The following is a 13,039-nucleotide window of genomic DNA, read 5'->3' on the forward strand; positions in this document are numbered from 1 at the left end:
TCTAAGTGCACCTTCACCAAATACAGAGGAGAAGGTGAGATGTTATCTCCATCAGTCAAAAGAGTAGGCATGTATACAGAGGTAAGTGGCAAACAGAAATCAAATTACTTACAGAGGGTACAGTGAGGCTTTTAAGTCTGAGAGGAAAAAAAAATGCAGAACTCTGACCAGGAGTTAATAAACTCATGACCACTAACCTGGGAAAGACATGTTAGTTACATTATGATGGTTGTTACTTTCTTCCATGAGAAGTCCACAGGAACCTGAAGTGAGGGCCATGTTTAAGCTCACAATGCAGTGATCATTCATGGAAACTGTCATTGCACTTCTTGTAGCTCAATACAAAATAACTCTGTGTGCATGCGTAATTCATGATATACTCACTTCTTCCTGACAGCAGACTGATTGAAGAGCAGTGTCAAGTGGCTGCCTTTGGCAAGTCCAAACTGATGGGCACCTTGAACATAATCAGGCATCTCATCTTTTACACAAACTACCTGTTAATAAAAGGAATTTATTAGGAAGAATAGTAGCAAGTGCTGACCAGCAAGCATTGAATGACAATGTGCACACGTATAACTTTGTACGAAGCAAAACTGAGCAAAGTTTACAGCAACATCAATCAGCTAAACTCACAATCATTCCAAGCTATCTTCGGGCTCAAAAAAACCTAGTTCTAATGATTAAGCTATGTCTCATAGACACCACTGTCTTTTCTACTGTGAAATGTTTGTAGTCTGAGAAGTATTCATTCACTATTTGTCTTAACTGATAGCCCTTTTGATAACAAATGCTGGAAAACAGAATACAATTTCCGCATGAAAATCTTACGTACTTGGTAGAAATATTTTCCCATTTAATGAGCACACATATAATGTTATGATTTGGGGGATGGAGAGCTGAGTAACAGAGTATGAGCCAAAGCCATGCTTTAGCTCTAAGAAGAACAACTTATTTCTTTTTATAGCCACAGCTGTATGAAATGTATAAAATTTTGCTTTCTGTTGCCACAGAAAAATGATTTCAGGATGCTTTGGAAACGATTCATTATAAAGATGTGCAGCTGGAGAAGGAGAGAAGCAATGCTTCCTTCTCTCTTGGGAACAGGGACCGTGTGAGAGGAAACAGGTGCCACACAAGCTGCATTCAGACACTGTGTGTCTCTCGAATGGTTTGTGCCTCCTCTTTGACACAGAGCAGAGACTGCATGTGTGTGACCAGGAAAATGTGAATGCAGAATTGCACAGCTAATGCAAATCTCAGCACAGAGCCACTTTGGCAGGAATACACTACAGATAATAGTTACTGTCAAGTCCTTCTGCTAGGAGATTATCACTCCACTTTCCTGTTTTAGTGTCGCTGCCTGAAGAATGATAAACCTAACTACATTTCCATTCCAAATAGCCAACAGGCTGCTACAAATGTTAACATCAGTGTTTCTACAGGGAATAATAATTTCAAATCCACATAAATTGAACCATTCCATACCATAGAAGAGGCAAATATACACAGTCTATACTTTGATAATTCTCCACAAAGAATGGACAAAAGAAGAGGCAATAGAGCTTTGCTCCAGTACATACATTTTTTGTATCTGTAAGAGGTCTCAGGGGAACTGGTAAAGCCTGAAGTTCAGGTTGAATCTCAATGTCTGCGGGTTGTATGGCTGGTTTAGGCTTCTCTGACAGAAAGCAACTATCCATATCCACATGTTCATACTTCATGGAAGTGGTGAAATATAAAAGCCTGTGTTTTTTTTTTTAAAAAAGACATTTTAAGAGGTGCAATCCCCAATCCCTACATTTTCCAAGCACAAGGAGAGTATTTTACAAGGTCTTTCACTAGAAACAGGAGAAAGGGATAGAACTGGCATATGGGACAAAGAGAGTAGCGGCAAATAATCTGTCCATAGGACAATATGAATAGACAATATTTTTGGAAAACTATTCTGTCTGCATGTGAATGCAGATGAAATTATAGTAGAGAAAGCAGTGTTTTGTGCAGCATCTCTATAAACATTAAAGACATTTTTAATGCTATTTAGAAATGTAGCTGGTAATATTCATTTTCTGGTTGTTATAATACCCAGATCATGAGTATCATGCTTGTCTTATGTTAAAAACCAGGCAAACAGAGATGTCATACAAAAGATCACAAACTACTTTTAATAATTACTATACACAGTTTTCCAAAACAAAGCAGTTACCCCTCTGACTTACTCCTTGTTAAAAATAAGATTGCTGATACAGCCATGAAAGGAGCCAGCCAATTTTAGCCCTAAGATGCCTTCTCCTGCTGGAATGCCACCAGCATAGAAGTTGGAAATATTAATGGGACTCATTTCTGCTGATGAACCGAGCCTCAATTCCGCAGGTTTACTTTCATCCACTTGTACAGTTATGATCCTGAAAAAGATAAAGCAGGGAAAACATTAAACGAGGTCTAAGACAGCCATTTTCAAATGAAAAGCATTCCTTTCAGCCTCATAAACGCCCTGTTCTAATAAATAAAGATTCCATCACTTTGATAACCCTTTCTATGTCTCAAAACTAAAAGACCTTCTTTAGATGATTTTTAACATGTCAAGTTCTGTCAAATATCTTTCTAAATTAATTTGACAGCTGTATTTTTTCTAATACTATTTAGTATACTTTACTCAAGTGCCCCAAGCTGTCTAGAGATTTTGAGAGCTTTCAGCTACACCTTTATCAGTGGTTGTATGCTGTATACAATTACCATGTAAATCAGAACATCTGCATTAACAGCAGAAAAACATAGCCCTGATTATTCCACCTAATAAGCTAGCAAAGGCAATTCCTCAGAGTGCAGTGAACTGACAACAGCATACAATAATTAAAGAGGCAGTACTCTTTGCAGTTGCATGTACCTCTTACTCCGAACTAGGATGACAGAGTGTTCTTGTCCATCACTGTATGTTCCATTAGCAGACTGAATAACTACTTTCCTAGTACTTGCTCTATCTCCAGCATTAACATGCACTGCAAGATGACCATCAATCAGCACGATGGAAAAGAAGGGCTGTGGATATAATCAGAAGATTAATTTTTAACTACAGCTCAATTTTCTGACACTCATTCAGTGTTTAAACAGAACATTCATTGGAAAAATTTTCCTCCAACCTTGTTTTAAATAAACTTCTTAATGAAACTCAGAGACTAGTAGGCATTGTATTGGTACCTCTCAGAGTGCAAAGTCTCTTAAGAGCAAACGCAAAAGCTGGAAATTTCTCTGGTCAGGCTCCAGTTAAAATGCCGGAGTTTTTTTATACCATCTCTTCACATACACACTCCTTCTCTTAGAGGCAGGAAATAAGAAGGGGCAGGTATTCCTCTGTCTTTGGATTCTAGAAGTTCCAACTCTCCATCAGATATAAATAGCAACCTAACTTGATTTTACAAAATAAAATGGAAAAATAATCCCCCCCAAAAACTTTGTTTTCAGTACTTGCCAAATGTGCTTGTCTTCGTCGTCGCTTTTCCAGACCCCTGCTGAGTCCAGCAAGGATGATGCCACTGCTGTTCTTGGTAGCAAAAGTTGCCATCAGTTCTGATTCTGGGCTTAAGGACTTAGGTACCAATTCAATATATCCATTGTTCATGATGTTCACACTATGAATGGGCTATTTTACGAAGAAGATAATTAATTACAGAATTTCTCCATACATAGTGCCCAGTAAGAAAAAAATTAAAATTCAAGTATAGTTTAATCATTTTAGAATTTTTAGAAATAAATCCATTTCAATTCACTGTAAACATCACTATTCACTGTTCCATAACAATAAATGTTGCAAAACTTTAGTCTCCTACCTCCAATACACAGCCTTTTCTTACTCCATATGAATTTCTAAGCAAATCAAAGGTGGAACGAGATATTTCCAGATTCTTGATGCATCCCACATACATTCTACTATTAAGACCTTTCCTGAAACACAAAACAAGTCTTTCTTTCCAAGGAATAGTATATGGAATCTCCTGGGAGAAAAGATCAGGTTCTCTTCAATAAGGAAAAAAGAGAGATCTCATTTAAAGAATGCAGTCAGCCTGGTGTAAGGGAAAATAGAGGTAATTTAGGTCTTACTCTTAGCAGATGCTAAATCTAATCTTAAAAAGAGTCAGATAATGTTGTGCCCAAATGGAAACATACAAGTGTGTATTGTGTTGCCAGGTCAGGCCATTTTCCAAAACTTTAAGATGAATCTTTAGCTGGAATATAATGGATTTTGTGTGAAAGGGTAACTGTAGCTCTCTATTACACAGTATTTCTTTCTGATTTTTCAAGTCTGGAGGATGCCTAATTTGGTCCCAGGTTTAAGTCAGAGAAATCTAAGGCTCTCCTGCCATAATCCCTCACAGGTTGATATGCCAGCTAAGATTAACAAGTCTGCAGCTCTGCAATAACTTTGCAGAGACCAATAATGTGCTAGAATTTACCTTATTGTCAAGACCATGCAGAAAGCTTAAATCGATTTTCTCTTGCCATGTTTATCCTTTCACAGTGAAGCCAGTGGAAGAAATGTGACTTCCCAAGTTCAGCATGGATGTACAAAACAAAAAAACTCAAACATAAACTAGAGACATACTATAAAATATGCAGTCATAATGTTTTTTGATGATCTCTTCACAATTGTTTCTCCTCTGTTGTAAGTTACAAAACTGAATTACAAGAATTCCTTTCTGAAGTAGAACCTTTATGCCTAAGTGCAGTTTTGCCCAAAAATGCCAGACAGAAAACGCAAGGCTTGCACAGGTACAGATCAAAGGAGCATTGTTGCAGACAGCAGTGCTGAATTCTTGCTACAGCCTGACCCTAACAGCACGTGGTTGCTATGGCAGCTGCTGTAGTGGAAATCACCCATGGAGGAGGAAAACAGAAACTTATTATGATCTGAACTGCAGCGTCATGAGACCTACCAGTGAAAAGCACCACATTAGAGTTTGAAGTCAAAGGACAGATAACTATGTGGTATACGTGGCCATAAAGAAGAATTCAGACTTCACTGATTTTTTTCTAATTTCAGTGAAGACAGAGTTTGTTAGTCTTTCCCTCTACATACAAGAGTCTTAGCAAAGATGGAAAAGTAAGACACTTTACCTCACAGTCCTCGATCTTGGCAGCCCCCCAATGAAGATTGGGTCTTTATCAGAGCGGTTCAAGTCTGAAGCAACCCCAGGAGATTCTCCTTGCCTGGTTTCTTTATAATTAAGGTTATATGCATCCATGACCACCAAAATTCCTGCAAATGAAAGAGAGTAAAGATCTGGAAAAGGACATGAATACAAAATTCTTCCAATTTGCCAATCTTGTCCATAATAAAGGAAAATGTATTCCTTGACTCAGACATGTATGGACAATCTTCTTATTTTTAGAATGAGTAATTTATTGTACTTCCAGCTATTCTGTTAATCTCATTCATTCTTCTCTGCCAAAACCAAATCTGGGGAAGTCTGCAGGAAAATATATACATATGAGAATATCTTATAGCTATTAACATATCCTCTTTGTAATGCATTACTGCCCAAACCTGGGCCCTAAAACCCTGTTGTATTAGGTACTATTAAAACGCAGAACAGAAAACATGATCTCTGATATACAGACTTGGACAAAGATCTTTCACTCTTTAGAGACTATTGATATGTTGTCTGGCAGTTTCTGCACTACTTGCTGCTTATAATATATGCTAAACCAAGCATAAGATTTACACTGCTGTCCTTCTAAAGGCAAAGTAACACAAGTGTGGCTGCTTAAGACACTGCACTGGAAGTGATCAGACTTGGTTGCAGTGATGTTCCCTGCAGCTATCTATTAGATATTTGTATTTGTAAATGTGCAGACACCTGTTTTTCTCAGTCTGTAGCCTACCTTGCTTCTTGTTCCGACTGAATGAGATTTTGTACCACGTTCCATTGTTGTAACGGTTTTCCGTTGTAAGAGCAAGAGGTCCTGAACCCAGATCAACAGTCAGCCTCACTCTGCCATCAACAAGCTCGAGGGACAAGAAATCTCTCTGTGAGGAAAAAAAACCAAAACCAAAACCAAACAAACAACAAATTACATTCCTGGAAATTAAATATTCTAAAAGAATGCATTGTTGGCAGGTTTGGGTTACTGCATGAAACAGGTTTGGTAACTCTTGTACCTGACCTATTTGTTAGGGCCAAGATGCTTATCTTTCCTATTTCTAGGAAAATTAAGTTACAAGCACCTCACAAGGATGTTTCTTTTGTTTTGTTTTGTTGTTATTCTTATTTAAATGCACAATGAGGTTAGATTACTTGGCAGAAAGAGGCTTAAATAGCAGAGTCACATTTTTCTTTTTTTGGACAAAGTTGAAAGTAATTTGATTTGACTGCTAGCATAATGATCAAAAACACTATCATGTTCTTTCTGGAAGAAGCAAAGACCCTCTTCTCGCAGTAAAAAAGACTTTCTGAATTGCATTAAAAGTGCCCCCTCTGAACTGTAAAATTTAAGTCAGATATCACTGTGCAATGTATTCAGGCACTGAGTACATAAAGCAAATGAATAATGCAGTAACTCTGAAACAATCTGTATCAAAATAAACCTTTGACCTCCTTCAGGAAAACGAAACCCACCAGCTAAGTACGCAGTAAACTGCATGACATCACAATGAAGGTCTGGAGATGGGTCTGGGTTATATTGCTTTTGCAGGGACTTTTATTTAATTTATTTCAGTTTACTGAATTCCCATCTTATGGATTTAATTCAATATGTCTTTTTAATATTACATTGTCCTTCTGCAAGCTCAGTTCCAAAACATGTTACATACTGAAAAGGTTCCTCTAATTGAACAAAACTAGATTGTTGTCCCTACTGTTTTCTTTTCTTTCCTTTAGTTAATTTCATTCTAAAATTGAAACAGATTGTGGGGAATTATTTTCATTGTTTAATTTTGTTTTTAGTATAGATGAATATTTGCTCTAATGAATTATCTCCAGGGTTCTTGTCTTTACTCCTTTGGCTTATGATGTCAGTTACAGGTTCAATCTACACAAAGGGAGTAAACTGCTCTAATATATGTAAGCTGAAAAATAACAGAGAAAGCAAGAAACCGTCAAATCATCTAAACATAGTTTTTGACACTTTAGGAATCTGATCCATTTTCTTACAGTGCCATTTGAAGCAAGATACAGAAGAAGCCCATTCGGTGAAAAGGTACTGAAAAATATTATTATCTGAGTCACTGTTGAGCGGAGTGCCTTCTCCACAACTGAGTATCCACTGCCATCAAAATGAAATGAAGTGTCCTCATCCTGTGGGCTATAGAAGTAGAAAAACAATTAAAAAATGTTAACTGAAGATTTGTGGTTTTACAGTAATTTTTATATAAAATATAAGAAAAGTTAGATCATAGAATCATAAAATGGTTTGGGTTGACAGGGAACTTCAAAGATCATCTCATTCCAACCCCTCTGCCATGGGCAGGAATGCCTTTCACTAGACCAGGTTGCTCAGAGCCCCATCCAAACTTTCATTGAACACTTCCAGGGACAGGGCATCCACAACTTCTCTGGGCAACCTTTTCCAATGCCTCACCACACTCACAGTAAAGAGTTTCTTCCTAGTATCTAATCTAAGCCTACTTTCTTTTAGTTTGAATCCATTCCCCCTTGTCCTGTCACTACATGCCCTTGTAACTAGTCTCCCTCCATCTTTCCTGTAGGCTCCCTTCAGGTACTGATCAGTTGGTGTAGCCCCTAGGAAATATGTTTAGAAAGTGTGGGAAGAGACTTGAAACTTGATGTTATGAATAATTGAAGGATTCCAGTCAAAGGCCACTTTCATTATAGAATCTCACAATACATGATTTTGCCCTGGGGAAGGATGTATACAAGATAAGTGTGTTCTTCCCTTATGTATGAAAAAAACCCCCAATGAATTCCAAAGGAAAAAAATAATTGTTACAGCATACACCCTCTTAATTAAAATGTCATCCATTTATCAAAATGCTTTGCATAATTGCACTTAAAGTAAATGTTATCCCCTTTCCCTGCAATACAAGACTTCTAAAAAATATCTCATACAATCAAGCAGCACCCTCTGCTGTTTCTACATGAAATATTCTGTAAAAAGGAATCTGGACAAGCGTATTTCTTTTCAATTCTTTAAACATAAAAATAGTACAATCCACAAAAGATATCAAGCTCAAAAGCTACAGTTTTGCTATGGATTTGTTTTATAAGACTGCTTTACACTGTTTCTTACCCTAGGAAAGAATAAATTTGTCTTACTGGAAACTACTGAAAAATGAAGATTCCTGAACATTTTGGTTTGCTGGTAGTCCCTACTTCCAATGGACAAAACAGACAACAACAATACGCTCTTCTGAAAAAGTGATTAAAAAGTGAGAAAATTCCATACAATGAAATTATTTGACACCAATGGCACATTCATATTAGTGTTTTCAGAACAGTACCCTAATGATCAATGAAACACCGCAATTTGTCTGAGCTCATTACTTTTAGTTAGTACAGAAATATAATATTACAAATGTCAATTATTCTAAATCTGTTAAAAAAAAAAAAAAAAGAGATGAAATACCTTCCAAAACAGCCATTGCACTTGCCCTCTCTTTCTATGTAGTTCCAAAGACCAATAGATTTGCCATTCAGGGATGCCTCTCCCATGCACCCTTTAAAATGGGTCACCTTAACAGCAGGTGATTTCTATAAGACAAGAAATACTTCATGAATACAATTAATTAGTACTCCGAAAATTATGCAGCAAAATTTTTGCTTGGTTGTTTTCCTTGAACTTTAACTTTGGTAGATATAAATCATAACAAGAGAACAACATGCTTCAGCATAACTATTAACAATTATCATTCAAATCATAATAGATTAGTATGTAAAAAAGTAAAATAAGTATGTCCTTGACCTACTTACACACTTCATGGCATGAATAACAATGGCAAATTAAAAGAAGCCATGGAGGATGCAAACAAAAACCAAATTCATTGTTTGATGTCTATACAACCTGCATGCACACACAGCCTATGCTGGTTAATACTTTATGCAAAAATTTCCAGGGAAAATTAACTTCAGGATACTAGAAGACCCTTATAGTATCTTTGCTTTACGGTCCAAGTAGCTGGCATTTCTTGATGAAGTAAACAAATCATGCAATTATTTCTAACACAAAAGTATCTCTCAAACATGTTAAAAATCATTTAGAGAATCTCAGAATTTAACCTTGATTTGCCCTCCAAGTCCTCCAATAAACACTAAGGTCGATTTGTTAACATCCAATATGCTGGCTGTCCCTGGAGAGGTTGCAGATTTAGGTGAAGGCTTCTGATTGGAATTCATTTCCTCTATGCTGAGCGTACCTGTTTTTCCAAACCTGCCAAATACAAATACTAATAAATAGTTTTAGAAATCACTAGGTTTAATCCACACATACTATAGGCTTCTCTTTCTAAGGATAAGAAAAATCTCATCACCGAAAAACTCAGAAGATGGTTTGTGTACAACACTTACACATTCTCATTTTAATTACCTGGTGGCATGTATTCTGTGCCATTTGTTATTGTCAATTTGAAAATCCGGGTATTCCAATCTTGTTGATCCAGAGCCCAAATCCCAAAGAAGAGCAACCTTACCCCGTCGCATCTCTACTGCAAGGAAGTCTGTCTGAAAAACAGCAGAGCTTATTCTAATACATGGCATCAAACGTGTATTTTAACAAGTAACATGGAGAAAGTCTTTCCAGATTCGTGTCCCTACATCCCATATTATAGGAGGTGACTTTGGCAAAATCAGGACCAGCAAGTTTTCACTCAGTTTTACCTATAATGAAACAAAACCCCCTCAGGTTATACAAAAGTAGGTGAATGTTTTCTTTATAGATAAGTAGAAATGTGAGGTACACACAGAGATGTATAGAAATATACTCTTCTGAGAGAATGTGAAGTGTCTTACCAGTTTGTGAAGAAGTACTATGTTTCACATGATAGCATGCCACAAGGAGCTAATAGCTGTGCGTTTTATTGGGATTACAGAGGGAATGAGGAGGATGGCAACGTGGCAGTGAGCCATCAAGCTCTTTTTAAACTGGGTGGATGCACCATGCTCATGAGCGCCAAATTCAAGTACTTTTGCTGTGTTACCTAGCAAATCACTTTAAACACTCCAGCATGCTATATGAAAGCATTCCATCGAGTGTTACACTTCACAAGGTTAATGTACAACACAGGAAAAGGAAGAGAGAGTTTCATGACACGGCCAAGAGGCAGTGCTAAGGAATCAGGTATTTTTATTCTCTACCTTTGAGAATCTCTGGAATCATCTAAGGCACAAATGTATTTCCACCCCAAATTTGTCTGCAAGGGGCTTTACTTGGTTACTTTGAAATCAAGTAAGAAAAAACATAACTACAGTCATTTAAAACATTTGACTACCACCACCTTCAGAAAATGTACACTAGAAAGTTACCTTTCGATTGCTACCCAGGTAGAAAAGCAGGTTATCTGGTTCAGCAGTTTTCACATTGAGGGTTAAGGTGTTGTAATTTGTAGATGAAATTTGGGGTTGGTAGGCACGAATGCAATCTCTGTCTGCTGATACTGCAACTTTAATCTGGGGGGAAAAGAAGGAAATGGAATCTAAAGAAGTCTCACTGTACACAGCACATATTTCTGGAGTATGTACTTAGCTTCTGATTAACAAATGCAAGATTTTTGCTGAGATACTCCCATGCAATTTAAGTATTGCCACCCGGGTTAGATCTTAGCAATCTTCCAGGTATCACTTGACAAAGAGATTCACAATAGAAAAGAATGAAATCTGTCTTAATACCCTCACTCAATTAGAAGGTTTGAAGTCCGTAAAATAAACTATCCAAACACCTCAGAAAATAACAATAAATCTTGGGTCAGAAGCCCATATATCAGTAAAAGCCACTGTAATAGTAACAGGAAATAAAGATACAGAAACTCAAAATGTTTTAAAATAAAAGAAACCATTTCTAGTCTACATCGAGAGAAAGGTTTTTTTTTTAAACAAATTTAAAAGGCACACAGTCTGTAATATTTCTGGTTGTTTCAAAGTTATAACACAGTTTATAAGATTATTCAAAAAATACATTTGCGAATATATAAGAAGTTCAACTTTTTTAAGATTAAATAAAGAAATTCTTATTCCTGTTGTCATACCACTAATGCCTTTGACCACTGTCTAGTATACTGATGAGACATTCATTCAAGCTAAATGCAGTCATCTCCAAAGAGCTTGGTAGTGTAATGACAGAAAACACATTTTAACAGAAAAGCCCTAACTCCATCAGCTTCATTGAATATGCCTGTAACAACCAAATGCATATAGCACACGTGTGTATGCATATGGACACAGACATATAAAGTTTCTTCCGTGTAGTAACAATTTACAAAAAAAAAAAAACCAGAACAAACTCCCAAAATTGGAAAAAGGGATTTTGCTAATACTTCTTTTCACCCCGCCAGGAACATCTGTGGCTTACGACACTTCAAAAAGTACTATTCCCTCTTTTCTGCAGTGGATTCATTAAGCTTCAGCAGACTGTAACAGAAGCAATAACCATATAATTAAGAAGATTTGCAGAAAGAACTGAGAGTCTTTTCCTTTTTTTCTTAACAAAACCTCCCTAAACATTACAATAACATACCCACACTAAAGTCAAAGGCATACCAAAAATTATTGAGTGCAAAGTCATTTTCATATTTCTCTCAGTTTAATGAGATCCATAGTAAACTTTTGCTGTCTTTAAGGGAGAAGGAGGTATTTAAAAACAAGTATACTATTTGTCTTAAAGTATTCTGGATGCACAGCTGCTTCTTGCAAAGAAGAACATATTGCCATGACAGGCCACAGTTGGCAAATTTATTGATAGAATCAATAGTCTTGATAAAAAATTTGTAACTTGATGTTATATGGGGGCACCCCACCTCAATCTCGAAAATAAGCTCAAAAATTAACACCTTGTACTAAAAAGAAGAGCAGCACCCTCCCCCTCCCCTTCCTCTTGCTTTCTCATCAAAAGCTCTTGTGACTGCTTTCTGACATACTGTATTTCACTATTTTTATAGGAAACTGAAGGAAATAGTAGATAAATTACTACCTAGCTGTTCTGATAAACTCACAAATGCAAAAACAAATGTGATGCTGAAACCTTAAAATGTACCAACAGCCCGGCGAGTATGATTTTAGAATCAGTTGGACTTCTCTTTGGACTTTAGTGAGACTCCAGAACAACCAGGTACTTTGACAGTAAATTTTAGGCTCTTTATCTCAAAGACCCTCCCTGCTAAAAGTGAACGTGAAATCAGTTAAGTCTGGGATGATGGAACTTACAGACGCTGCCTGCTTGCGGGCTTGGCTGATGAGCTCTTTAATTTCAGACAGGTTTCTGTTCAGGTTCTCCTCTAGCATTTTCAAAGGTTTGAGCCTATCCAATAAAAGACTTGCTTGTGCTTCAACTTCTTTAACGTGTTTTTCAGCTGTGATTGCTGCAAAAACATAAATGAAATGCTGAAGCAGGCTGAAAGCAAAAGGTACTAAAATACTTAGCCAAGGTGGACTGCTTCTGACCATTTTGGTTTCAGCAATTTTAAACATCAGTAAGGAATACACATACTCAGGGGTATCCCATGTGAATCCTCTAAAGGTCTTTTAAAAAAGTTAATGCATTTTTATTGAATTTGGAAGAAACCTTCAGTCCATCAGACTCATATTTAATGCCTATTAAAACTGAATATTAGTACTGCTTCTGCAAGAAGTGACATTTCTATAGAGCAATGAGGCAGTAAACTTACCAGTTTTTGATGAATCAGTAATAAGTTCACTTGTTTTCCTCAAAGTGTCATTAACTTGGGACAATGTAGAAGATGTGTTCATTAGCTTTTGACTGAAATCCCCAAAGTGACTTAAACCCACCATAGCACTGGTGTTTGCAGACACAGCCAGCTCTTTCACTTCAAGCATGTATTTCCTCGTATCTGAAACCCAGGATAAAAAAAAAAATTCAA

At 36.8% G+C, this 13,039-nt stretch overlaps 1 protein-coding gene across 2 annotated transcripts in view; it reads right to left on the minus strand.

The window, feature by feature from the left end:
* Window positions 1-13,039, minus strand: part of LAMA1 (laminin subunit alpha 1) — a 99,987-nt gene that overhangs the window by 7,593 nt on the left and 79,355 nt on the right. For both annotated transcript variants that reach the window (XM_027676316.1, XM_027676324.1), the window contains 15 exons: window positions 12,827-13,009; window positions 12,366-12,520; window positions 10,473-10,616; window positions 9,538-9,671; window positions 9,231-9,381; window positions 8,581-8,705; window positions 7,149-7,299; window positions 5,881-6,025; window positions 5,113-5,254; window positions 3,828-3,942; window positions 3,470-3,640; window positions 2,888-3,039; window positions 2,220-2,405; window positions 1,584-1,746; window positions 385-497 (listed from right to left, as the gene is read on the minus strand). In XM_027676316.1, the coding sequence (XP_027532117.1) occupies window positions 385-497; window positions 1,584-1,746; window positions 2,220-2,405; window positions 2,888-3,039; window positions 3,470-3,640; window positions 3,828-3,942; window positions 5,113-5,254; window positions 5,881-6,025; window positions 7,149-7,299; window positions 8,581-8,705; window positions 9,231-9,381; window positions 9,538-9,671; window positions 10,473-10,616; window positions 12,366-12,520; window positions 12,827-13,009 (2,230 nt within the window). The remainder of the gene's footprint in view (window positions 1-384; window positions 498-1,583; window positions 1,747-2,219; window positions 2,406-2,887; window positions 3,040-3,469; window positions 3,641-3,827; window positions 3,943-5,112; window positions 5,255-5,880; window positions 6,026-7,148; window positions 7,300-8,580; window positions 8,706-9,230; window positions 9,382-9,537; window positions 9,672-10,472; window positions 10,617-12,365; window positions 12,521-12,826; window positions 13,010-13,039) is intronic.

The sequence above is a fragment of the Neopelma chrysocephalum genome, unplaced genomic scaffold, assembly GCF_003984885.1.
Source record: "Neopelma chrysocephalum unplaced genomic scaffold, ASM398488v2 Primary Assembly neopelma1_22, whole genome shotgun sequence".
NCBI lineage: Eukaryota > Metazoa > Chordata > Aves > Passeriformes > Pipridae > Neopelma > Neopelma chrysocephalum.